We start from the raw sequence: 24,469 nt of genomic DNA on the forward strand, positions 1-24,469 counted from the left end.
CTCAGAATCAGTGACTTGGACATTCTGCCTCCCAGCTTTTCTGATCATTCGCCTGTTCTGTTTAATCTGGATTTGGTCTCTGTTGAGCATGGTAAATCCACCACCACCCGTCCCTCCCGTGTCATTCCCCCCTCTGCTGCTGAAGATTTTGCAGCTGCTTTTCACCAATCTCCACATCATGTGAATCCACGGATGCTGATGTTTTATTGCAAACTTTCCACACTTCCTGCTGTTCTGTGATGGATGTCGTAGCCCCACTCAAACGGAGACAATCCAAAGTCAAGCATGACCCATGGCTAAACAAACAAACTCGCTCCATCAGGCAAAACTGTAGGCGGCTAGAACGTAAATGGAGGAAAGATGGTCTCACTGTTACCTTCGACTGCATGAGAGACGCGTGGTCCCAATACCAGAGAGCGTCAGAGGTGCAAGGAACCGTTTTTCGCTGACATCATCTCAAAAACTCTGGCAATCAACGTGTCTTATACAAAACACTAAATGCTGTCCTCTCTCCAGCCGTAACTGTTTTCCTGCTGCCTCCACTGCTCTTTGTAATCAGATCCTCACGTTTTTCTGGATAAGGTCACGAACATTAGATCCCAGATCTCCATTTCTTCTTCTGGCTCTGTTGATTTAGCCGCTCCTGCACGGTTCCCTCACCAGCTTTGAACCTATTTCGCTCCCCCATCTGGAAAAAATCGTTGCCTCAATGAAGCCTTCGGGCTCTCCGGACGATGTGGTGCCATCCAGACTGCTGAAAGATGTGTTTCCTGTGATTCGATATGATGTCCTAAAGATCATAACTAGTAGTCTATCCTCGGCTATAGTTCCTCATGCTTTCAAACACGCAGTTGTACATCCAATTGTGAAAAACCTGATCTTGACCCTGCCGTTCTTTCCAATCTTCGTCCAATCTCCAAACTACCTTTCTTGTCAAAAATACTAGAAAAGTAGTTTATGAGCAATTAACTCATCACCTACAGGACCATCAGGTAATGGATCTTTTCAGTCAGGCTTTAGGCCCCAACACAGCACAGAAACCGCGCATTTACGTGTCCTAAATGACGTCCTTTTGGCATTGGACTCAGGACTCCACGTGGTTATGGTTCTTCTCGACTTATCTGCTGCTTTCGACACAATCGACCACGACATCATGATCTCCGACTCAATCCTGGGCTGGTGTATCTGGCTTAGCCCTCGACTGGTTCAGGTCATATTTCTGCAACAGGACTCTCAGAGTCATGCTAGACGATTTTTCATCTGAATCAGTCCCACTCCCATGTGGGTCCCCAGGGTTCCATTTTAGGGCCACTACTTTTTCAATCTACATCCTGCCTTTAGGTGCAATTTTTAGAAAACATGCAATTTCATATCACCTATATGCTGACGACTGCCAAATTTATTTCTCCCTCAAGCCAACTGACTCCACCAAACCTCTCCTCGACTGCCTATCTGACATTAAGGACTGGCTGGCTGTAAACTTCCTTCACCTGAACGATTCAAAACCGAGGTCATTGTTTTTAGTCCCGACTGCAAACAGGCTCCACCCCTTGGCCTCGTTTCTCTTCCCATTCCAGTAACTTCGCCTGTCTCCAATCTTGGAATCAAAATGGATACGTTCCTGAAAATGGATGCTCAAGTCAACAGCACAGTAAAATCCTGCTTTTTCCATCTAAGGCTAATCGCCAAACTCAAGCCTATTCTTTCTAACCACCTCCTGGAATCAGTAATTCATGCATTCATTACGTCCCGGCTTGACTACTCTAATTCCTGCCTTTTTGGTATCAGTAAAGCCACGCTTTCTAGACTCCAACTGGCTCAAAATGCGGCTGCAAGGCTTCTAACTGGAAGTAGCAGAATGCAACACATTTCACCGATTTTGAAAACCCTACACTGGCTGCCGGTTAGATTCAGAATCGATTTTAAGATTCTCCTCCTAACCTATAAGGCATTAAACGGTCTAGCCCCGCCTATTTGAGTGTCTTGCTCCATTGTCACAATCCCCCTTGTGTTCTTAGATCCGCAGATCAGCTGCTCCTAACCGTTCCCAAGGCACGTTTTAAAGCTCGTGGTGAAAGGGCTTTCTCCGTCTGTGCACCCAGGCTCTGGAACTCCCAGCCCTTAGTGGTTAGGCAAGCCGCTTCAGTCGCCACATTCAAATCTCGCCTAAAAACGCACTTCTTCACATTGGCTTTTAATTCTTAACCGGTTTCATTTTCCACTTGCCTTTTGCTATTGTCTCTATTTTATTTGGTCCCTTGACCTATTTTTAGTATCTCTGTTTTAATTCTCTCTTAATGTTTATTTTTAATATTTTGCTTTTAGTCCTGCTTGTTGTAACTGTACAGCGCTTTGGTCAGTTGTAATGCTGTGTTTTTAAGCGCTCAACAAATAAATATGGTATGGTATGGTATAATTACACGCCGGGCCGGATGTGGCCTGCGGGCCTTGAGTTTGAAACATATGGACTAAAATAGAACTTGAAAAGATATATATTTTCAAATGTGATCTCGCAATTCAGATCGAGTTGACGCGGACTACAGTACATCGAGCCCGCGTGCTATTGTGGTTTTGCCTCCGTGCCTGAATAAGTTACCCTCCCCTCGCTCTTACTTTTTTACCGTTCATCTAATGAATACACTGAGTATGGCTATACCAAAAAAATCATTGATCGCGAATAAAGTATCTATTATTCATAAAGCTTCAATTGGTGATCTGTCTTTCTGCGTTAACCGCATATTTTTTCATAAGTCTCAAACCAAGGGGATGCGAGGCTAAAATGAATCGGAAAGCGTGCGTTCATACTCAGTTCATCCCCTCTCGGGAATCGAACCTCGGACGCCGGCGCTAGAGGCAAAGCCTCTACTATTACGCCACTGTGTGTGGTTTGTCTATTTGAGCGTAGCAGTGTAATTCGGTTTTTGTTTACCACTCTTTGGAACTGTTGCTTTTTGTCTGCGCACTGCGTCAGTTCACGTGAGCCGCTGAATATGGTTTTATATGTCACTCGCTTGGTTCTAACTGTTTCGCTGCCTTCTTAATTATATAATGTATATTTTCTTCAGTGCTTTTTGGACCTCTTCCTGGTTTTCTACGTACTGCGTGATTACATGGGAGGCGTGATGATGTCACACGAAACTCCGCCCCCACGGCTTTTGCGCTCAACTCCATTTCAGTATATGCAGAAAAATAGCTTCCAGTTATGACCATTACACGTAGAATTTGAAATGAAACCTGCCCAACTTTTGTAAGGAAGCTGTAAGGAATGAGCCTGCCAAATTTCAGCCTTCTACCTATACGGGAAGTTGGAGAATTAGTGATGAGGCAGTGAGTCAGTCAGTGAGGGCTTTGCCTTTTATTAGTATAGATATACTGTCAGCACGCATGCATAGGGAGCCGCGTAAAGACCCAAGGTGCAACACGAAAACTCCGGCCAAACAGGAAAAGCAGGATACTAACCTCTTTCTCCTTTTTTCCCCACAGAAAGAAAGAAGCCACGCCACCATGAGTCGGCCCAGATAACATAACATGTACTTCCGCGTTCCCATCCACCACCTCGGTTTCTTCCCAGCATTCCGTCTATTCATTTCCGGCTCTTCTCCATAAATGTTCCGCCATTCATCATGTTGGTGTCTGTTGTATTCTACGGTTGTATCACCGACGTGTTTTTTCCTAACTGTACAGTATATGGGGCCGGACAACCCCAAACCTTTATGCATGCATATATTATATATATATACACACACACACACACACGCATACATACAGTGATCCCTTCTCGATTGCGGGGGTTGCGTGAATATTTTAAGCCCTTATAAACTCTCCCACACTCTTATAAACATTACCCGCATAGTGATACAGCATAAACCCTTTGTATTCTCTTAGATATTTGGTAAGATTCATTGAAATTATATATGTAGACACACCGTTTATATACAGTAAAAACTAAATATTATTTTTTAAAGATATTGAGCGTCTCCAATATCAAAGATGTAACAGCCTTTACGACAGACAGGCCACCAGCAATAAATACGCATAATGCATGAAACGCTGAAACAGATGATACAGCGGGTAACTCATAAAAACTTGACCTCCTGGGATACCATGTTGCCTTTTCTCCTGTCTTCAGGAGTACCGCGCCAAAGCATCCACCAAGTTGAGTTCATTCCAACTGCTGTTCGGCCAGCAACCACGTGGGGTGTTAGAAATTGTTTTTGAGGAATGGATAGGGGTTTGTGAGGCATCTCCCAGGGGCGATTTGTTTGTCATTTCATACCATGAACAAATCTCAAAACTGTCTTTTATTGCTGTGGAACATATGCAGCACAAACAGGAGGCGCAAAAACGTAATTATAACAAAAAAGGCAAACTCCCCGACGAATTTAAGAGGGGTAATGGGGTGCAGGTGTTGATCCCTTTGGACCCACATAAATTTCAAGCAGAATGGCTCAGCCCAGCAGTAGCGCAATAGTCCTGTGAATTATTTGAGATTTTTGAACTCTTTTGAGACCTTCCCCAAAGGGGCGGCACACCAAAATGGGATTGACGCGTCTGTCGAGGGCTGCTTGTTCATCACCGAGGATACCACAGGTTCACAGCACCACAAAGGCAACTGCAAGCTCAACATCTCTGCATTCAATGTGCCTGTCGCCTGATGGGTTATGCAGGGAACTTGGCCCCTGACCTGGCCCAATCCCTGCCTGTTCTGTGTTGTATGTTGTTGAGTGGTAGCTCCCACTGTAATAAATAACCTTTCTAAACCTATTTTGAGTTGAATAAATTATTGCATGGCACAGTACCTGATGCACTAAAAGTGTTAGTCATCAAACCATTACTTAAAAAGTCAGACCTCGAGCCAAGTGTACGTAATTATAGACCCATTTCAAATTTACCCTTTCTCTCTAAAACACTTGAAAAAATAGTCGCCATTCAGCTTCAGTCACACATTACGCATCACAATTTATTTGAAAAATTCCAGTCTGGCTTCCGCACTGGTCACAGTACAGAAACGGCACTGACACGCATTGTAAACAACATTCTGATATTCTCTGATGAAGAAAACGCCACTGTAATTATGTTGCTAGACTTAAGTGCAGTGTTTGACACCACTGAACATTCTATTTTACTGCATAGACTAGAATATGATGTTGGGCTTACAGGCACTGTCCTTGCCTGGTTTAGTTCTTATTTATATAATCGATTCCGGTATATACAGAAATGTGCTGTTAGTACTCCATTATACACAGAACTGAGATATGGTGTCCTGCAAGGCTCACTACTGTGACCTTTGCAGTTTTCACTTTACATGCTTCCACAAGGGTCTATCATTAAAAAACAATGTAAATTTAAACATTTGCAAATGATCTACAGTTATACCTTTCTTTTAGACCTAAAAAGTTTCTCCGATGTTGTCTTTAATTAGTTGTGTTAATGAATTCAAGGAGTGGATGGACGAGAACTACAAATGCAGATACTGTAAAACAGAGATATTAAGGTGTTTTCTAAATAAGCGAGATTCTGAAAAATTAATTCATGCATTTATTTGTAGTAGGATTGACTACTGCAATTTGGTGTTCCCTGGATGTTGAAATTATTCTTTATACAGCTTCCAGTTAACCAAACAGCTGCTGTAAGAATTATTTCAAGAACAAGAAAATTTGAACACATAACTCCAGTTCTTAAATACTTGCACTGGCTCTCGGTCAAGTTTAGGACAGATTTCAAAATCCTCTGAACATATCATTACTTACAAACCACAGCGCACATTAAGATCTCAAGATACCGGTCTGCTTATGATCCGAAGGATTAATAAAATCACGGTGGGAGGTCAAGGTTTTAGTTACAAGGCCCCTAAACTGTCAAATGGTCTGCCTGCTACTATAAGAGATGCACCATCAGTGTCAGCTTTCAGATCCTGCCTGAAGACTGACTAGTTCAGTTTAGCATATCCTGACTAAAGCTGCTAATTAACTCTGCATACTGCATCTCTGTTGTTAGTCATTAGCACTAAAACACAAATAATGATAGTTAAATTTGTTACTAACCCTCACCTATTCTGTTTCTCTTCTCAGTACACAGATGTGGCACCTGGTGCCACTGCCCTACTGCCAAGTTGTTTTGCCTGCCTAAGGAAAAGTCATTTTGCAGAAATCATCAGGCAGAAGAAGAGTCATTTCATCGGAAAGGCTGGCCTAAAGCTGTCTCAGCTTGGAATAGCCAATAGGGGGAGGCAGCTTGAAGGTCAAGGTCTCCGGGATTCTGAATAAATCCAAATCGTATTATGTAATATCTACTACTGTTGAACTCTGCTCTGTACTAGTAATATTTCTATTGCACTATTATATTGTATTGAGGATTACTTGTGTTCTGATCTGTGTATTGTAATTACCCCTTTTTTTGACACCCACTGCACGCCCAACCTACCTCTTTGCCTTTTCCAGGGTTTCTTCCATGTTTTCCCCACAAGGGTTTTTTTTGGGAGTTTTTCCTTGTCTTCTTAGAGAGTCAAGGATGGGGGGCTGTCAAAAGGCAGGGCCTGTACAGCCCATTGCGGCACTCCTTGTGTGATTCTGGGGTATACAAAAATACTTTGTATTGTATACATGCACACACACAGGTCAGAAACGAATACTTTTTTTGTCCTGGAAAAATGTTCATGCAACATCATGTTTAACTGATTTTGTTTACTTTTGCCGAACCCTGTAAAAGGGAATATTTCTTTCTTGTTAGACAAAAAGAAAGTGACAGTCTGTTGTGAAATTTCCGGTCTGAGGCAGTCTAGGCAAGAGTGTAGGCACAACATCATATAGGAATAGCCGAATTCTGAGTCAGTGCTCCACCGATCATCCATATGGGTAGTTGTGTCTTGTGCAGATACAATACTGTTCGAGTTTAATAGTGCTTCTCAATGTTTTCATTGCGATGAACAAAAAAGTGAGAAACGGCATCAGTTTAAAATGAAGAAAAAACGTTACATCTAATGTCTCATTTTCATTCAATCTAATGTCTCATATTCAAAGAAAATATTTTTTGCAACTGGTAAGGAGACCTCTTTTTTTATATATATATAGGTATTGTCAGGCTTGGGTCACAGAGCTGCACGAGAGACAAGAAGGGGGTCCAGGTTTCAAAGGAAACCGCAGGTACTTTATTACCGTATAGAGAAGGGATGTACAATCTCAAGACTACAATCAAAATAGGAGCTGTTACCTCAGTAATCAAAGTGTAAACCACATACATTTTCATTGTAGCCCCCTGCTTTGTGTATGCATGTTTCTGCTCAGTTTTGCAAACTACCAGCACCCAGAGTCAAAGCAGTGCTACTGTGTCCTTTATCTTTCCTGTTCATATTCGCATCAATTACACAGGATTCATCAAATTCACCAAAATTAATTGCATATCATTTACAAATTTAATTCACTTGGTTGTAATCATTTTGTAACAATACTGTATAATGGTGCTTGGAATGGCCAAAATATTCCAACTACCACAGCTGCTTTAGCATTGTTAGAAGACATTGCAAATGGAAAAATTAGAAGGGAGTGTGCAATTATAGATGAGGATAATTACTGGCTTCTAAGTCGATTTCCATGAGCTATCCTCTTGGAGCTGTGAGATGAATGGGCGCCGGCTTTACAAAGGCAGACTTTGAGGAATTGTGCTCTACCTGCTCCTTTGCATGTTCTGTCCACTCTCGGGTTTTTAACCACAGGAGCTTATCAATATGAACTTGCTGATGATCGAGTATTTCACAATCATCACTGAGTCATGCCATGCCAGCTATATAGGATATTATTTGCTTGTAATCCAGATATATAATATTTCCTTACACTGTGGTTGAACTGCAAAGCATCAAAGTGCAGTTTGCAGCAATGTCCGGATTTCCAAATGTAATCGGAGTGGTCAGCTGAACGCACCTTACTTTTGCAATGGCGCTAGACAAGTTAAATCAGCCAGGGATGAATCGCCAAAAGAAGATGTTAAAAATATTTTAAGACCTCAAATCTGATTTAAATAAAACAACGTTAAGTAGGTCACAAGTAAGCTTCCTCAGCTAATGTACTGTCAGATTTTTGCAAGTTTAGGCGTGCTTTATTAAGGTCAGATGATGAACTTGGAGCAGAAGCAAGAGCAGCAGAAGGCAGCAACTGCAGCAACTGGAAGAATGTAGTTAACAGGTGCCTCATGCATAATGCCGTGCGTAGAATTCACACTAAAACATGGTGTAAGGACAAAAGCGGAAATGTGCGTTAGCACAAAAAAATCCAGATGCATAAATCTGTGCATTCGCCAACTTCCACGTTTTCCGCTCCATAAATCCTGGTCAGTGTGAAAAGTAATGCACGTGCCTGCTACCACTCCCTAAACTCCTCCCAGAATTATGCCTCTTTGAATATGCAAATCAATATAAATAGCCCTTAAGCTCAGCGTTCTGTGAAAAGGCAATGGCAAAAGCATGGGGGAAATAGAAGAATTTCAGCGAATACCAAGTGGAGGCAAGGATGTACTATTTGTTGGTTTAAACTAACGGTTCTGAACCGGTGGTACGTGTACCTCTAGGGGTATGGGAAGGGTTATGCAGGGGTACGCAGCAACATATCTTTTTTTTTTTTTTTAATTTTCCTTCTGTTTCGATTTCGAACTCAAAAGTAGGAAAAAAAAGAAGAAAATGTAATTCAACGGCTTTAAGAGGAAAGAATTCAGGTGTAGTTTCAAAAACTGACTAATGACTGCTATTCTAAATAAATAATGATTTTTTCAATCGATTTCAATGCTTTAGTTTAAATTTTTAAACTTAAAAACAACCAAAGAGTTTGAAGAAGGTCGCCAGTTTACTGCGTGACTCATCACCAAAACACGTGCGACAGTGCAGCTGTACTATAGCATGGAGTAGATTTGCTTCGGAAAGTGGTGAGGCGTGTCAAGGGGATTAAAGTTCCAAAAACAGAAAATTTCTGCTGTTGCTAAGCCTACAAACAATAAGTTGGGGGCAATGCAAGAGTCACCTCCCCAGCGGGGTGGTAGCTTTTAAGAGAGGACAACCTCTTCAGTGCAAGAAAGGAGTTGAAGGTCGTTATAACACTTGTGTTCGCAGGAACCCCAAGAATGGACCAGTTTTTAGTGAAACAGAAGGGAAGTGGTACTGATGCATTTGCGAAAGTGAGTGATTCGGAAGGTGTTGGGTCATCTTCTGATAAGACAGGCCAAGGAATTACTCAAAACTGGCCGCGGCGGCAGCAGCAAGATAAGAAGCCACCAGAAGATTCATCTGCGGGCAGAAAAATACAATATTCTGCAGAATATTTAGGCTATGGTTTTGTCAGCAATGGTACAGACCCTCCACTTCCACTCTGTGTCATATGCAACAAAACTCTGTCCAATCACAGCATGAAACCGTCGCCTCTGAAGAGACACCTGCAAACCAAACACGCAGAATTGAAAGATAAACTGCTGGAATATTTCAAGAGGCAACATGAAAGTATAATGAAAGGCACCACAATGTTTCACGGATATATGCATACATCTGAGAAAGCTTTGCGCACCTCATATGAAGTATGTCTTTTGGTAGCGAAAACAAGGAAACCTCATACTATTGTTGAGGAGTTGGTACTTCCTGCAGCACTAAAAATTGCAGAAATAATGATAGACAAGAAAGCAGTCGATATGGTGAAAACTATCCCATATTCGGATGATACAGTATCAAGGAGAATTCGAGAAATGGCTGATGATGTAATCCAACGAGTCTGTGAGCAGATCAAACTCAGAAAATAATTTGCATTACAACTGGATAAGTTGACAGACGTATCAAATGAAGCTCAGTTGATGATTTTTGTTCGGTATGTTGATCAGGTGAAGGGACTTGCAGAAGAAGTGTTAGCTTGCAATGCTTTGCTGGGAAAAACAACAGCACAAGAGATTTTCAGAATTCTTGTCTCGCCGCTCATGGACTTGAATGAATGTGGTGTGTTTCTGTGTGGACAGATGGTGCAGCTAACATGACGGGCCACCGAGGAGGCTTGAAAGCTTTGGTGAAAGGGAAAAATCCATCAGTACAATGGAATCACTGCATTATTCATCGACAATCACTCGCCTCGAAACACTTAAGCATGGAGTTCAATGAGACACTAAACACTGTGGTCAAAGTTGTGAACTTTATGAAGTCACGTGCTCAGCTCTTTCGACTGGTTTGCCAGGACATGGGTTCGGAACATGTAACTTTGTTTTTGCATACTGAAGTCAGGTGGCTGTCTCATGGAAAAGTTTTGAACAGGTTATTTGAGCTCCGACGTAGAAATTTACGTCTTTCTTAAAGATCTGAAATCTGCTTTTGTAACGCACTTTGAGGATGAGCAGTGGTTATGTAAAGTCGCATATCTTGCCGACATATTTGCAAAAAATCAATGAGTTGAATTTGAAACTTCAAGGACAGAACAGCAACATATTTTCTTCCATTGACAACGTGCAAGCTTTCCATAAAAAAAGTTATCTACTGGAAAAACAGAATTTCTGCTGGACATCTTGCAATCTTCCCAAAAATTTCATGTTTTTGTGAAGACTCAAACATCGAGCTTTCAAGCTTTTCTAATATCAAAGCATTGATCATCGATCATTTGAAGAATCTAGAAAATGAAATTCTCCGATATTTCCCTGAAATTGAAACAGATGGTGCCCATAACAACTGGATTTTGAATCCTTTTTATGAAAACAATGTTGAGACAACATTGAAAGAGAAATTATTTGAACTTGCGGCGGACAGAACTTTGAAAGCAAGAATGGACAGCAACGTGGGACATTTCTGGCATAGTGTGTGTCAAGAATACAAAGACCTGAGTAATGCAGCGTTGTTAGTATTGTTGCCTTTTCCATCGACATGTTTATGTGAAAGTGCTTTCTCGGCTTTGACTATGCATCCATCCTCGCATCAAATCTTTGATGGCACAAAAACAAGCCCAAGTATCGCATTAGAAAGGTAAGCACACGCCATTCTGAAAATAAGTACTTTTATGCGCAAACTTACACGTGAGGGGTACCCGCGGACATACTTTCACACCCTTTGTGGGGTACAATCACAAAAAAGGTTGAGAACTGAGGGTTTAAACAGTGGTATAAACAACAAAAGGAAGTTGATCGAGTGACAGAGAGTGTCAGAGAAACTCAAAAGCTCAAGTTCACAAAGTCGCACAGTGTCTGAAATAAAAAAAGATGTCAGATATCAAAGTCGCCATGAAAAGGCGAGTCATAACCCACCGTCTGAGTGCCATATCAAAGCTTATTAGGGTACAGAGAAAAAAAAATAGGCACACAGTGGGGAAAAAAAACACGAAATGTCAACTTTAATCTTGAAATTTCCACTTTAATCACTTAGTTTATTTTGTCATTGAAGTAGAACATCATAAACTTCATCTTAAAATTGTTTAATTTACTAGTTTCTCAAACCCTATCGTAACTAAAGTAGCACGTTAAATGGTTTGTTTTGTATTTGATCTTCTATGTGCTCTATGTGCACTACATGCTTCTTAAACGGGCTTTCTCTTCCTCCCACAGGACACAGAATCAATTACATTCGTGATATTACAGTTCTCTGAATAATTAAAATACTGAGATGTATACAAGGTATCATTTTCATGATGATAGGAGTTAAAGCATGCTATTAAACATGGGAACATGGTGGCACAGTGATTGTTCATGTCTCACACAAAAATGCTTGCAGTGCCATGCGCGACCTTCGATGAAATACTTTATTGCAGCAGTACTGTCTCTTTCAAACGTACTAACCCACAATTCCTGTCCTTACTTTTCCTTCTCCAAATACCCAATCGCCACACAATCAGTTCTGTAATAGACGTTAAGCCATCTGTAAGCTTAGAACGGCGATTCTTCAAAATGTTTAAGGAACATTGAAATATCTTTGTAGTACATGTTTAATTATTCTATCCTTCCAGTGTCGCGCCAGCCCCAGCAAGAAAACAGCACGGAGCGCCAGATCCTTGCTAGCGCAGCAACACTGTGTTCTAACATGTTTAATTATTAACAATATAGATTTAAATTAAGTTAAAGTTTTATCTGTATAATATAACATATTTTGCTGCACTTCATCTTAAAAATAATATCGACACCATATGTAAATACACGCTTTATAAAGTGGCTCAGGTTGTGCAATATTATAACCGCAGTGCAAATTTACAGTGAGGTGATTGTACTAATAAGTACAAACAGTTCTACAAGGAGCACTTGATGGACTGATTGAGTGTGTTTAAAGTTCTTGGGATGAAACTGTTTCTGAACTGCGAGGTCCATACAGGAAAGGCAGAGAAGCGTTTGCCATGTGAGAGCAGTTCAATAGACAACATGGCTGAGGCAGCATATGCTTGATGCTGTATACCAATAATTCTCTTTCCGATCAGCTGCTGTACATCTGTGATTCCACACTCAAATACAGTGATATAAATACCCTGAGTGGTGCAATGAGAGAAATATGGAAAAGGTTGATCTGCTGTGGCAACCCCTAACAGGAGCAGCTGAAAGGAGAAGAAGGTGCAATGAGAGTAGCAACACTAAAGAAGCTATGGTATTTAGAATAGTTTGACCATTCTGTGGACCATTACATTGTTACAGGTTAATTACAATTAGATGCATTAAACTAATAAAACAATAAGCGGTTAATTTCAGTGTATTTATAATGCTGCGTCAGGGATGTGGATCTAAAAAAGAAAGGGAAACCACACTGGAACAGTAGAATTGCTTTGATGCTGGGTGCCGCCAGTTTGCAAAACCGAGCGGAGAACTTGCGTACGTCAGGGTTTTAGCTAGACGGAAAATGTGTGTGGCTTTACGCCAAGTTTAGGTTTTATACATCGCGATTTGAGCTTGGAAACGGGCTTTCGCAGCACTTTTGTGCATATGCACCATTTATACAAGAGGCCCCAGGAGATTTTCACATTGTGAGATGTGTGACCTACAGCTGTGTAAATTAAATCCTTGAGAAACACCTGAGCTCCTTTAAACATTGGGTGCATGGGTCACCACCAAGCACAGGGGGTGAGAACTGAGAAGACAACATACAATTTTGAACGTACAGGAAAACAGTATGTACAATAGAGATGAGGGTTTTGTTACAGGAGAGGTCATCCCAAACCACTTCTATGACAAAATGGCATGTCTGGGGTAGCAGATGGTGAAATTATTGAGAGGTAAAGCCAATTACTGTTCTATTACATTACATAATATACATTATATATTAAATATCCGTTTTGGCTTCATATAAGATATGTTTATAATTCATTTAAATATTGACAATCAATTTGACAGCCCTAATGCAGACTTTTAATTGCTTGATTTAAATAGTGAGAAAGTGATTAAATTAATTCATTATACAAATACTGTGTTTCCGCTTTTTACCGAACCAGCTTTTACTGAAGTTTTAACAGCTCTTATATATTAAAGATGTTGGCTTGTTTGCTCCTCTTGATTGTTCTGCTCACTAGTTCCATTGAGTTCATCAGGTATTACAAAGCTATTCTATGTAATTCATACTTGAGGATAGTTACGTTTCCCCACAAAATAAGCTTGAGAGAATTACAGTAAGAAACTTATTTTACAAATATACCTTAAAATCAATCTTCCTGGTATTCCTCTAATAAAAATAACTGACTATGTAGTTGATAAAAAATTACTACAAATATAAAATATTAGTCTATATTATATAGCGGAACTGAGTTAGTAGAGGCCATGCTAGAACAACTAATTTGAAATGCAAAGATGGAATTCCTTGTGAATACATTTGTTCAGGATACAGGTAGAGCCTTAGTGATTTAAAGAATACACTTGTATAAATTAATGTATATAATTTTTGAAACAATCAAAATGCTTTAAGTGCTGGCTTGAGTATTAGAAAAGAAAAAAAAATAGTCTATTAAAAATAAAAACATTTTTATAAACATTCAAGTACAAATTTATCAAGAAGCTCTGAAATACTGTAAGTAAGGTTGCAGGTGGTTGCTTAGTTCAGAAATTATGGAACTACAGTCCTACCTAGATCTCTACAGCCTAAATACTTCACAACATCTTAAATATTATTCTGTTACTGTGTTCAAATGTGTATCTACCTATCCAAAAAAGCCCAATCATACAATGTTTATTGTGATCAAAAACACACATTTGTCTGGCATTGTTGTATATCTGGGCTAAGATGGCTAGGCACAGATTATGTGATGCCAGGAGATATGATAATGCTGCTTTCACCATGATAAACCATACATTCTTGTGCTTCATGACTATAACTCCAATGGAAGAATAAAGATTAATTTAATTACATATGGTAATTTGCTGTGATGCTATTAAAAGCGGAAAACCAAAAAATAACCAGCTTAAAATCTACTCAGCACCCCCACATATTCAAAAAGAAAACATAAAAATCACCATAAATACTTAAAACTTTAATTAAATTAGTAATTATAAAGTGATCATACATAAAATCATGTAATAAAGGTATTTTCTTTTTTATTATTTTATTATTTATAAGGTAAGACAAACTGAATAAAACTGAAGGTTTATGATAAATACAGGGTGGTCCAGATCTAATTATGCAAATCCAGGTAAGCTGGATGACTATGATTTATGCGGGTACGATTCCAGTTTGGCGCAAAGACGATTCTTCGTGTTGTCAGTTTGCACACTTCTCGATGGTCCGGGATTTTTTGGGTGATTTTCTATGTAATAAACTTAATAAGTTATACCGTAATGAAAATTGCATAATTAGATCTGGACCACCCTATATAATAAGTATATATTACAATAAAGGAAATATTTTTTCAGTATGAAGGCAGCTACATAATAAGATCATCACAGCAATATAAATAGTCAAATGCCTAATAAAATCAATACTGGGAAATGGCCATGTATTAATGGAAACACTACCTCCACAATACACTCAAACATGTACAATTTTATAACATAACACTAACACTAAAATTATCCCTATGCTATCATCATATAGAGACTCTGCTTAATAAAACTGAGAAATAAAAGAATGCTTCACTCATATATTTTTATTTTTAATATGGTACTTACCCCATGTAGTTTGTAGCGATGACTGAGAAAAAAATGGAATCTAATATTTTCGTGGAGAACAGACACAAAGTTTCTGATGGAAAGGGACTCATTGTTGACCAATGCTGGACAACAGCAAAAAATATCAAAAACCCCCATAAAGGTACAGTAATCTCATGTTACTTGCTATGCATAATAATATCAAGTCATCCATTTGTAAAATGCATAGTTTTTGTTAAAATATTGCTAAAGAGATTTTGGTCTCATCCGATGCGAGAGATGGATGTCTGAAGTGGAGCTCCGCTAGCAGCTGTGTTATTTTTTCATATTATTTGCTTATTATCCTGAGATATCCTGTATTTATTCAACCCAAGAGGGACTGCTACAGTATATGTAAGCATATATAAACATGGCCAACAAGAAAGTGGGTCTGAAAAAATCGAAAACTAAAGCTACATCCAAGCTAAGCTCAGCAAGCCCTAGTTCAAGATACGGCCTTTCAGAGACAGACCTGGATCAGATGGGCGAAAGTACAGACTCCTCGGGACCACGGTCTGCTACATCGTCACCGGCTAAGAGCGAAAAGGGGAGTGAAGGTACGATCGTAAGTGCAGATCTCGATAGCTCGCCGATCGGATAAGATCACCTGTAACTGGTAAAGGCCTTGCAGTCCGCAGCTTCAATTACTCCACGCGAGCCGGGAGCAGCAGGGACACCGGCTACAGTAAAGCCTGCTGCTTCATCTACAGTACAAGAAAGCACAATTGAAATGTCTAAACTGCAGGTGATGTTCGCTGAGCTCATGCAAGATATAAAGAAAAGCGAGAAGGCGAATGAGAAAGCAAGGGTAAAGGCAAATGAAAAACTGAGACAGGAGGTGAGGCAGGAATTGCAACAGGCAAACGAAACGCAGCGGCTGGAATTGCAACAGGCAAGTGAAAGGCTGCGACAGGAGATGCAACTTGAGCTGTGAAAGGTGCTGGGTAAAATTGAAGAGCACACCCAGGAAAACTCGGTTAAACTGAGCACGCTTACTGATCAATTGGAGGATCTCAAGGAGACCTTCACGACTCGGATTGAAATAGCTGAAAATTTAGCTGCCAGTGCTGAGGAAAAAGCAGTAAATGTCAGCTCCGAATGCAAAAAACTCGGAGACAGACTGGCTGCTTTGGAAGATGGAAGTAGAAGGTATAATGTCAGAATTGAAGGTCTGCCTGAGAATCGAGAAAGTCCAAACCCTGTGAAATTCGTAGCTGAACTTTTTTCTAAAATAATCGGGGACGACTTTAAAGCAGAATCTGAGATATATATTTTAAGTGCAAATTTTTTTTTTTATTTTTATTTTTTTTAGACTATATTGGTAATAGATATCTCTAACTTTTAACCCTAAAATGCCGCTGCGTGGGGGATTGTTTTGCTTTGGACGTGCTCTGTCTCTGGGTATGTCAGAGGACTGGGACTGTGTGAAGTGGGCTCTAGCCTCACTTGGGGAGGCAAAAAGGGAGGGTGGGTGTTAAAGGGGGGGAGTGAAGGAGAGCAGGCTTGATCCATACCTAAACTATCCTCTTAATCTTTATAATTATATCTACCAACGTAATAATAAGCTGCATGGCAACAATTCTAGGGGAAACAGGAAATTAAGGCCGAAGCTGTCTCACTTCCAGTTAAGACTATAAAATGACATCAAAAACTCAGAATCAATGTCTCCATGATGGGACAGTTAACTTTGTGAGCTGGAATGTTAAAGGCCTGAATCACGAATTAAAAAGAAAGAAAGTACTCTCTCACCTAACAGGTCTAAACGCTAAAATAGTATTTTTACAGGAGACCCACTTACTAAGCAAGGATCAGTTCCGGCTGCAAAAAGACTGGACTGGCCAAATGTTCCATTCTAGTTTTACAAAGAAAACTAGAGTTGCGGGAATTCTCATACATAGAACAGTACCATTTGTAGCATCAGATGTAGTATTTGATCCTGAAGGGAGATATGTAATGGTCATGGGAGACTTATCTAACTGTAAAATGATCTTAATAAATGTTTATGCACCTAATGTTGATGATAAGGAATTTATACAAAATTTATTTGCATCCATTCCCAATCTGAACACTCATAAAGCTATAATGGTTGGGGACTTTAATTGTGTTCTAAATCCACTTTTAGACAGGACTTCTTCCACAGGGGGAACGGCATCTAACACTGCAAAGATAATTACAAAGTTTATAACTGATCACAACTTATCAGACCCCCAATTCAAGAACATATTCTTTCTACTCACCAGTACATCATTGCTATTCAAGGACTGATTGCTTCTTTATAGACAATAACTTCTTGCCTATGATTAAATCTTGCATATACGATGCTATTGTTATTTCTGACCATGCACCTATGGTTTCGGAGCTAAAATTACTAAGCCCCATACACTCACCCCGCAGATGGCACCTCAACCCGCTTCTATCAGCTGACGAGAATTGTACGTAATTTATATCCAAACAAATCAAATTCTTTCTAGAGACAAATACATCCCCCAAGATCTCTGCAGGAATACTCTGGGACACTCTCAAGGCCTTCTTAAGAGGTCAGATTATCTCATATCTTTCCCACAGAAATAAATCCGAAGCCAAGAAAGTAGCAGAGATAAAAAGCGAAATTACTAGAATAGATAAAGAACACGCCAGACTACCAAGCGAGGCTCAACACAGGAAAAGGCATGTTCTACATTCAGAATTAAACCTCTTGACAACTAAAGAAACTGAACAACTAATCTATAAATCCAGACATCATTTAGATTCAATTAGATTCAACAATAACCTCATTTCTTTGGAATTCAAAACATCCACGCATCAAAAGAGAGACCCTACAAAGACAAAAGGCGGCATGGCTCTACCTAACTTCCAGTTTTATTACTGGGCAGCAAATATACAGGCGATAAGAACCTGGACACAAATAGAAGAACATACACAAGCTTGGTCCGCAATAGAAGTAAAATCCTGCAGTACTTTTTTGTATTCCTTGCTCTGTGCTCCAATAAACACACGTTATCGGCAATATACTAATAACCCAATTGTGCTCCACTCACTTAGAATCTGGAACCAATGTAGAAAGCATTTTAAGACGGAGAAGCTTCTATCTGTGACACCTCTGCAAGAGAACCACCTCTTTCAACCTTCGCAAACATATGCAGTTTTTAATATCTGGAAAAAATTTGGAATTAACTTGCTTAGAGATCTTTACAATGACAACGTCTTTGCATCCTATGAACAATTACATTCCAAATTTAACATTCCAGCTACACATTTCTTTCACTATCTTCAAATCAGGAACTTTGTTAAACAGAACCTTCCAGATTTTCCTCATCTTGCACCCTCATTCATGCTGGAAAAAATATTGCTCAATCTCAAGGACTTAGACACCATCTCTACAATATATAAAATCATTTTACAATCCCTCCCTTTCAAAGATCCAAGAGGACACTGGGAAAAAGATCTCTCAATCAATATATCAGAAAAGGAGTGTAAAGTAGCAATGCAGAGAATTCACTCGAGCTCCATATGCACAAAGCATACAATTATACAACTCAAAATTATATATCGAGCACATCTGTCTCGACTAAAACTCTCCAAAATGTTTCCAGGGCATGATCCAACATGCAAACGCTGCAACCAAGTTCCAGCCTCACTGGGTCACATGTTCTGGGCCTGCACCAAATTAACATTATTCTGGACAAAAATTTTTAATTACCTTTCAGACAGCCTTGGACTCACAATCCCTCCTAACCCATTAACAGCTGTGTTTGGGGTTCTTCTAGATGGGTTTAAAGTGGAGAATGGTAAATTATGATTGCATTCACTACACTTTTGGCACGCAGACTTATTCTGATAAACTGGAAGAACCCAAACTCTCCTCTTTTAAGTCAGTGGGAAACTGATGTGTTATATTATTTGAAATTGGAAAAAATCAAATACTCAGTTAGAGGATCTGTACAGACTTTTTTCAAAACATGGCAGGATCCAATCAGTAATATTTTAAAATAAGCTCATAAAGCAAAGAGAATGTATTAATTTAGGTATGTTTACAAGCCTTAAATTTCACGCCGTTTGGCTTGCTCTCTCTCTCAGGGGTGGGGATCGATCTATTTTTAACTCAATTTTTCTTTTTGCAAAAACTTGATTGCTTTGTATGGATTGCAATAAAATTAACAAAGGAAAAAAATTGCTAAATAAATAACTCCAGAAAGGACTAGGTTTTCAATTCAAAAGCACAATAATAAATGAAGGGGCTTCCTGTATGTGGATACTTTCGTTTTCCAATGTTACTTCAATAACAATATTTTAGCAAACACAGATGTTTAACAGATGTTTTTGATACTGAAATTGAGTATGAAATTTTTCTCAGTCGTCATCACAAACTACCTCGGGTAAGTAACATAAAAAAAAAATAAAATTTTTGGACAGAGCATTTTTAAGACCACTATTATATACTGTAGGTATCCTACATAATAATAATAGTCTAAAGGAAAGAAAACACAAGTAAAAATGTTAAGATTTTAAGATTCAATGTGATGATGGAAAGGGACCCAATGAGAGGAGTACATTACTTTCAATGTAGGAAATAAAAACATTCTTTAGCAACTGCAAATTTCCAATTAAAAAAATAAAATTTAAAGAACCTCACTTAGTATTTTCAGTTCCAGTCTTATGAGACAGCTCCTTATGTAAAATCATAATAAACTTACTAAAAAACAAGATTAAACCTTCTCAACAAATCAACTATTTTACTATTTCTTCACTGTAATACACAATGTCTGTTAAACAAAATACAAAAAGAGAAAGCTAAACAATTATCAGACTTAGAATGTCCAAACAATTATATAATTTATAGAGGGGTTTAATGAGAGATGCAAATAGTGTCTTTGACAGCAAAACTAGTTAAAGAACAAAGTCCTATAGGACTGTCTTGAATAATCATGTTAAAGAGAATGCATGTTTCTGAGAGTACACACTGTTTAACCACTCTAGAAGAGTGAAACTATATTTTGGGTAAAATAAAGTAAAGTGATATTTAAAAGGGGCAGTAAAACATGTAATAATTTCACATACCACTGCCACACTGAAAATGGCCACAAACCTAAACTATTGACAACAGGTAAAAAACAGGAAATAAGTCTGGATAGAAATCAGCACAGGTGCTATTTAGATCTGGGCAATCAATTCAATATTAAGTCTTTATTTAGACCATGGGATGAAGCTAGACTCCCAGGAGAAACTCTAAAGCAACATGGGGAGAAGATTAAAATTCCACAAGGTAGGCCCTGCTAGCTGTAAATTAAGCCAGCACTAAGGACATAGTATTACTCCAGTTATAAAAAGACAACACTTTGATATAGAGGTCTGTTTTCATTAAATAAACACTGAACACCTCCTCTGTCATTTAGAGTTTAGATTCTTCCTATACACATTAGGTAAAAAAAGCGGACAAACTTTGATCTACTGTACTCCTAAAGCTTTTTACACTCTAAAATGCAAAGACTTAAATAAAAAAAAAAAAATTATATAAAACTATTAATATTACTTAATAAAAAGTCACAAAGCATCTTGATAAATAAGTCTTATAACAATATTTACTTATTTTTTTTCTTTTCTTAAAACCAGCATTTTTGTATCATAAATTAAAACCACATAAAACAAAATGTGAGCAATGGTATAAAGTAAATTAAGTCAGCATCACTCCAGAAATTAGGATGTGGATTAGATGTCCTTATTGACTGCTATAGGTGTTAGTTATGCACAACAACATGTTGGTTGGTAGATTTTTCCCCTGTTTCTTGGTTTACTTTTTATAATGAATAAAACTTAAAAACCTGTTGCCATGAGCCAAAAATACTGGACGTGAAAGCCAGTGATTTGGGGGAGACAGGGGAAGAAGTTATTTGTTCCCCTGATCTGCGTCTTCGACGCCCAGTACCCACACCACAGGTGTAATGCATCCAGGTACCAATACACTCAGGGCTAGATACACTCAGGGGGCTCTCTTCCTGGAAGTGAGAAAGGGGGCAAAAACAGCAAATGCATGCAAAGTTAGACATAGTCCAGCTACATGGTTCATAATCAGAGTAAAGCAGAATGCTCGATCTATTTTTAAAAAATTCTAATAAAAGCAAGGCCAAGTTACAATAAGCATCATGAAGATAGGCACATATATAAGACAGCAGTGAGTCACCACTAAAGTATTTTAGTTATCAATATTAGAATTGAAGAGCTTGCATTATGTGTCAAGTATCAAGATTGCCCAATTTTCTTGAATTAAAAAAATTATAGCTACTTCATTTTGTCAAAACTCAAATATCTACAGAATTCTTTTGAATAAATACCAGTTTGATATTTATGAAATTTATAAACTTTAAACTATAAATCCATGAAATATTGCCTGCACATCTGATTTTTGATGTTTCTTTGTACACAATGTACATGATCTCATACCTATGAGAAGTACAGTATTCATCCCTTTAAACTTTTTCAGAATTTATTACATTATAGAATCTTGTGCCAATTAGGATAGGACAAAGGCAAGATTAGATAAAGTCCAAAAGTCAGAAAACTACAAAGTCTTACAGTACAATTACTTCCTGCTTTGAATCTAGAAACTCATAATCCAGTAACACCTCTATGAAATTGTTATGACGTTTAAATCTCTAACTGGTTTGGTGTCATCATGTGCATTAGAAACTACACCTGAATCAATATTGCTATTCACACTATTTTTAAACAACTGCTTTAATTGTCTGGATTTGTTTTGTTTCAAATATTCACATCACATGCTTTTTAGGCAAATTTAAGTTTAATTATATTACACTGGGTATTAAGTTTAAGCACTTGCTAAAAATGTTCAATGAAACTTTAAAACTTCAGTTCATAGCACAACTCAACAGACAAAAGAATATCAAAGAAGTGGACAAAAACTGATACCCTGCTCAGTGTAAAAATTCTCGAGTTAAAAAAAAAAAAAAAAAACTGAGTACAAAAAAGTGGCAACTTGCAATGCAGTTTCCATGATATTTTTCTGCAGGTACTTGGATAATATATGTTGCTTACATCTGATTTATTTGTTACATGACACAAATATAAGAAAAGTCTTTCAGCATATGTTGCTTGTAATCTAAAATTACTTCGAATTTGGCTCTTAGGTTCCTGGTTCATTTCAATAAACTTTCTTTTTTTAACACGATTAGAAGTGAAGGAAAATTTTACAGGCCTTTCAAAATTAAAAACATGCATTACCATATATATAATATGCCTAAATTAGCTCTAATAAAATCAATTGCATTTAGAAAACACATTTAGCAGAATGGAACCAATCTGTGTGGTGATAAGTCAGTTCAGAAATTCATGTTAAGTACATCTGGTGTATTGACATTAATTCCAACACTGTTAGATGAGTTTCTAGTGAAAAGTTATTATAAACACAAAAAAACACTCACAATAAAATTGAATTTTAGACAGGGGAACAGAAGGGTTAGTTAGGGAGGCCACCAAGAGTATTATGTCAACTGTAAATGAAATATAGTGCTACATAAATATGTCTAACACAACAATTTCTGTGATGCATCACATAACCAGGCTTCACGAAAAGTAACCATTATTCTAGAAGGAAAAAAAAAATTTCACTTTCTGATCTAAAGTACATCATGGACTAATTAGGACAGTGTGTAAGACATGAAAGGGAAAAACAGACTTAAGGAAGTAATCTTACAGCACTAATAGCTTCTGGAACTATAAATCAAAGACTAGACTTAACTAAAAATGTGTCAGGAGTTGAAAACTTGGTGCATGTTCAGGAAAAGGAAATTGCAATGTTCAGATGTGCAAAACTGTAGCTCTATATATGTTGACTGAAGTGATGGTGAATACTTATTTTCTTCAATAATTTATTTAGATTTTTTTTTACTTAGGTTTACCAGAATTTTAATGTTGAAAATAACACAGTAGTTAGGCTAAGACTCTATACTGTAAGACAAGAAAATGAAAACAATATTAAAGGGGTGAATACTTTTTATAGCCACTCTGTCTGGCTATCAGGAAAGTGTTTTTGTTTTTAATGTTTTTTATAATAAAAAATGAAAATAGCATTTAAAAATGGCCTTGATTTTAAATGCAATTAAAACAATCATTCTAGAATACAAAAAAATCCAAATATACTGTGACATACAAATTTCCAATTTATATCAGACCAGAGCAAAAAATAAATTTAAACACTAACCTAATTAGTGCTTTAAAGTACTGCATGTATTTTTCAAGAACAGACATGCAATCTCAATGAAAAATGGAAACTGTAAGCCATGTCTGCATGAATTATGTTTGGTGCAAATTGATGGATTTTGCTATTTAAATGCTGTTTTGGCCACCCCATGTCTCTTAAAAGTAAGCTATTTTTTTTATCATAAACATAATAGGTGCCAAATTATGATTTTCAGATTACATGCAAAATATTTATTTTTCTTAAAAGCAGATTTTAAATTCATCTTCATTATTTAGGATATTATATATATATCTCCCCATATAACCAAAGGCTAAAACAAAGACTTGTGTGAAACCACCTACAACTTTTAAAAATATTCTTTAAATGTTAAAGAGATTTAAAATATTCTTATAAATACATTCAATAATATAAAATATCCAATAATGTTAAAAAAAATCACATTTTTTAAATTAAAAGAACCTACCTCCTTAAACATTCTAAAATACATAATACAGTTTTCATAATCATGGACTATTGACTATAGGAAGTATATAGGTTTTGTTTAAATATAGAACTATCATAGGATAATAATTACAAGAGTTTTATTATTTAACCAGGTAATCAATAACAAAAAGCTTTAGAAATAACCCTTGGTTGATTTTTGAAGGTATTCTGTACAATTTTAAGCTTAAGATAATATACTAATAAAGTAGCATTTAACCATTTAATACATTTTCAATTTATTAAACATACAAAAAATTATGTTTACCAACATGAGGACAAATGCAAACAGAAACTACTCTATCAACAAATATTAAAAGAAGAATATAACCAATTATTAAAAAAATATATCACTTACTTCTACAGAGCCAATTTTTTTAGAGCGAGGCAGAGGAGACTTCCTGTGTATGAAGATTGGATCAGATACCATTGGCCTAAACATCATGAGGGATCGATCCGGTTCGTCCCTTTTAGAGGATGCAAGCTCTTCATCACTATCGTTATTCTGACTTTTCTTCTTGTAACCATCGCTCTGCATTAGCCCAAAAAAATGAAGATACTTGAAATTACAAAAATTATGACAAGTGGGGTTTTGCAAAGGGTATTTTACTATGTAGAAAAATTGGAAATTAAGAAAGTATTAAAATTTTAAGCCAAATTATTTTTCCAAATTTCTGAATTGCAAAT

General features: G+C 37.6%; 1 protein-coding gene across 12 annotated transcripts in view; it reads right to left on the minus strand.

The window, feature by feature from the left end:
• ppip5k2 (diphosphoinositol pentakisphosphate kinase 2) overlaps positions 1-24,469 on the minus strand; it is a 282,209-nt gene that overhangs the window by 60,803 nt on the left and 196,937 nt on the right. For 7 of the 12 annotated variants that reach the window (XM_039758896.1, XM_039758895.1, XM_039758899.1 and 4 more), the window contains exons 24-25: positions 24,141-24,314; positions 20,907-21,080 (exon numbers count right to left, since the gene is read on the minus strand). In XM_039758896.1, the coding sequence (XP_039614830.1) occupies positions 20,907-21,080; positions 24,141-24,314 (348 nt within the window). The remainder of the gene's footprint in view (positions 1-20,906; positions 21,081-24,140; positions 24,315-24,469) is intronic. The other 5 variants (XM_039758903.1, XM_039758901.1, XM_039758900.1 and 2 more) reach the window with 1 other exon arrangement.

This window comes from Polypterus senegalus, chromosome 7, assembly GCF_016835505.1.
Source record: "Polypterus senegalus isolate Bchr_013 chromosome 7, ASM1683550v1, whole genome shotgun sequence".
NCBI classification, from domain to species: domain Eukaryota; kingdom Metazoa; phylum Chordata; class Cladistia; order Polypteriformes; family Polypteridae; genus Polypterus; species Polypterus senegalus.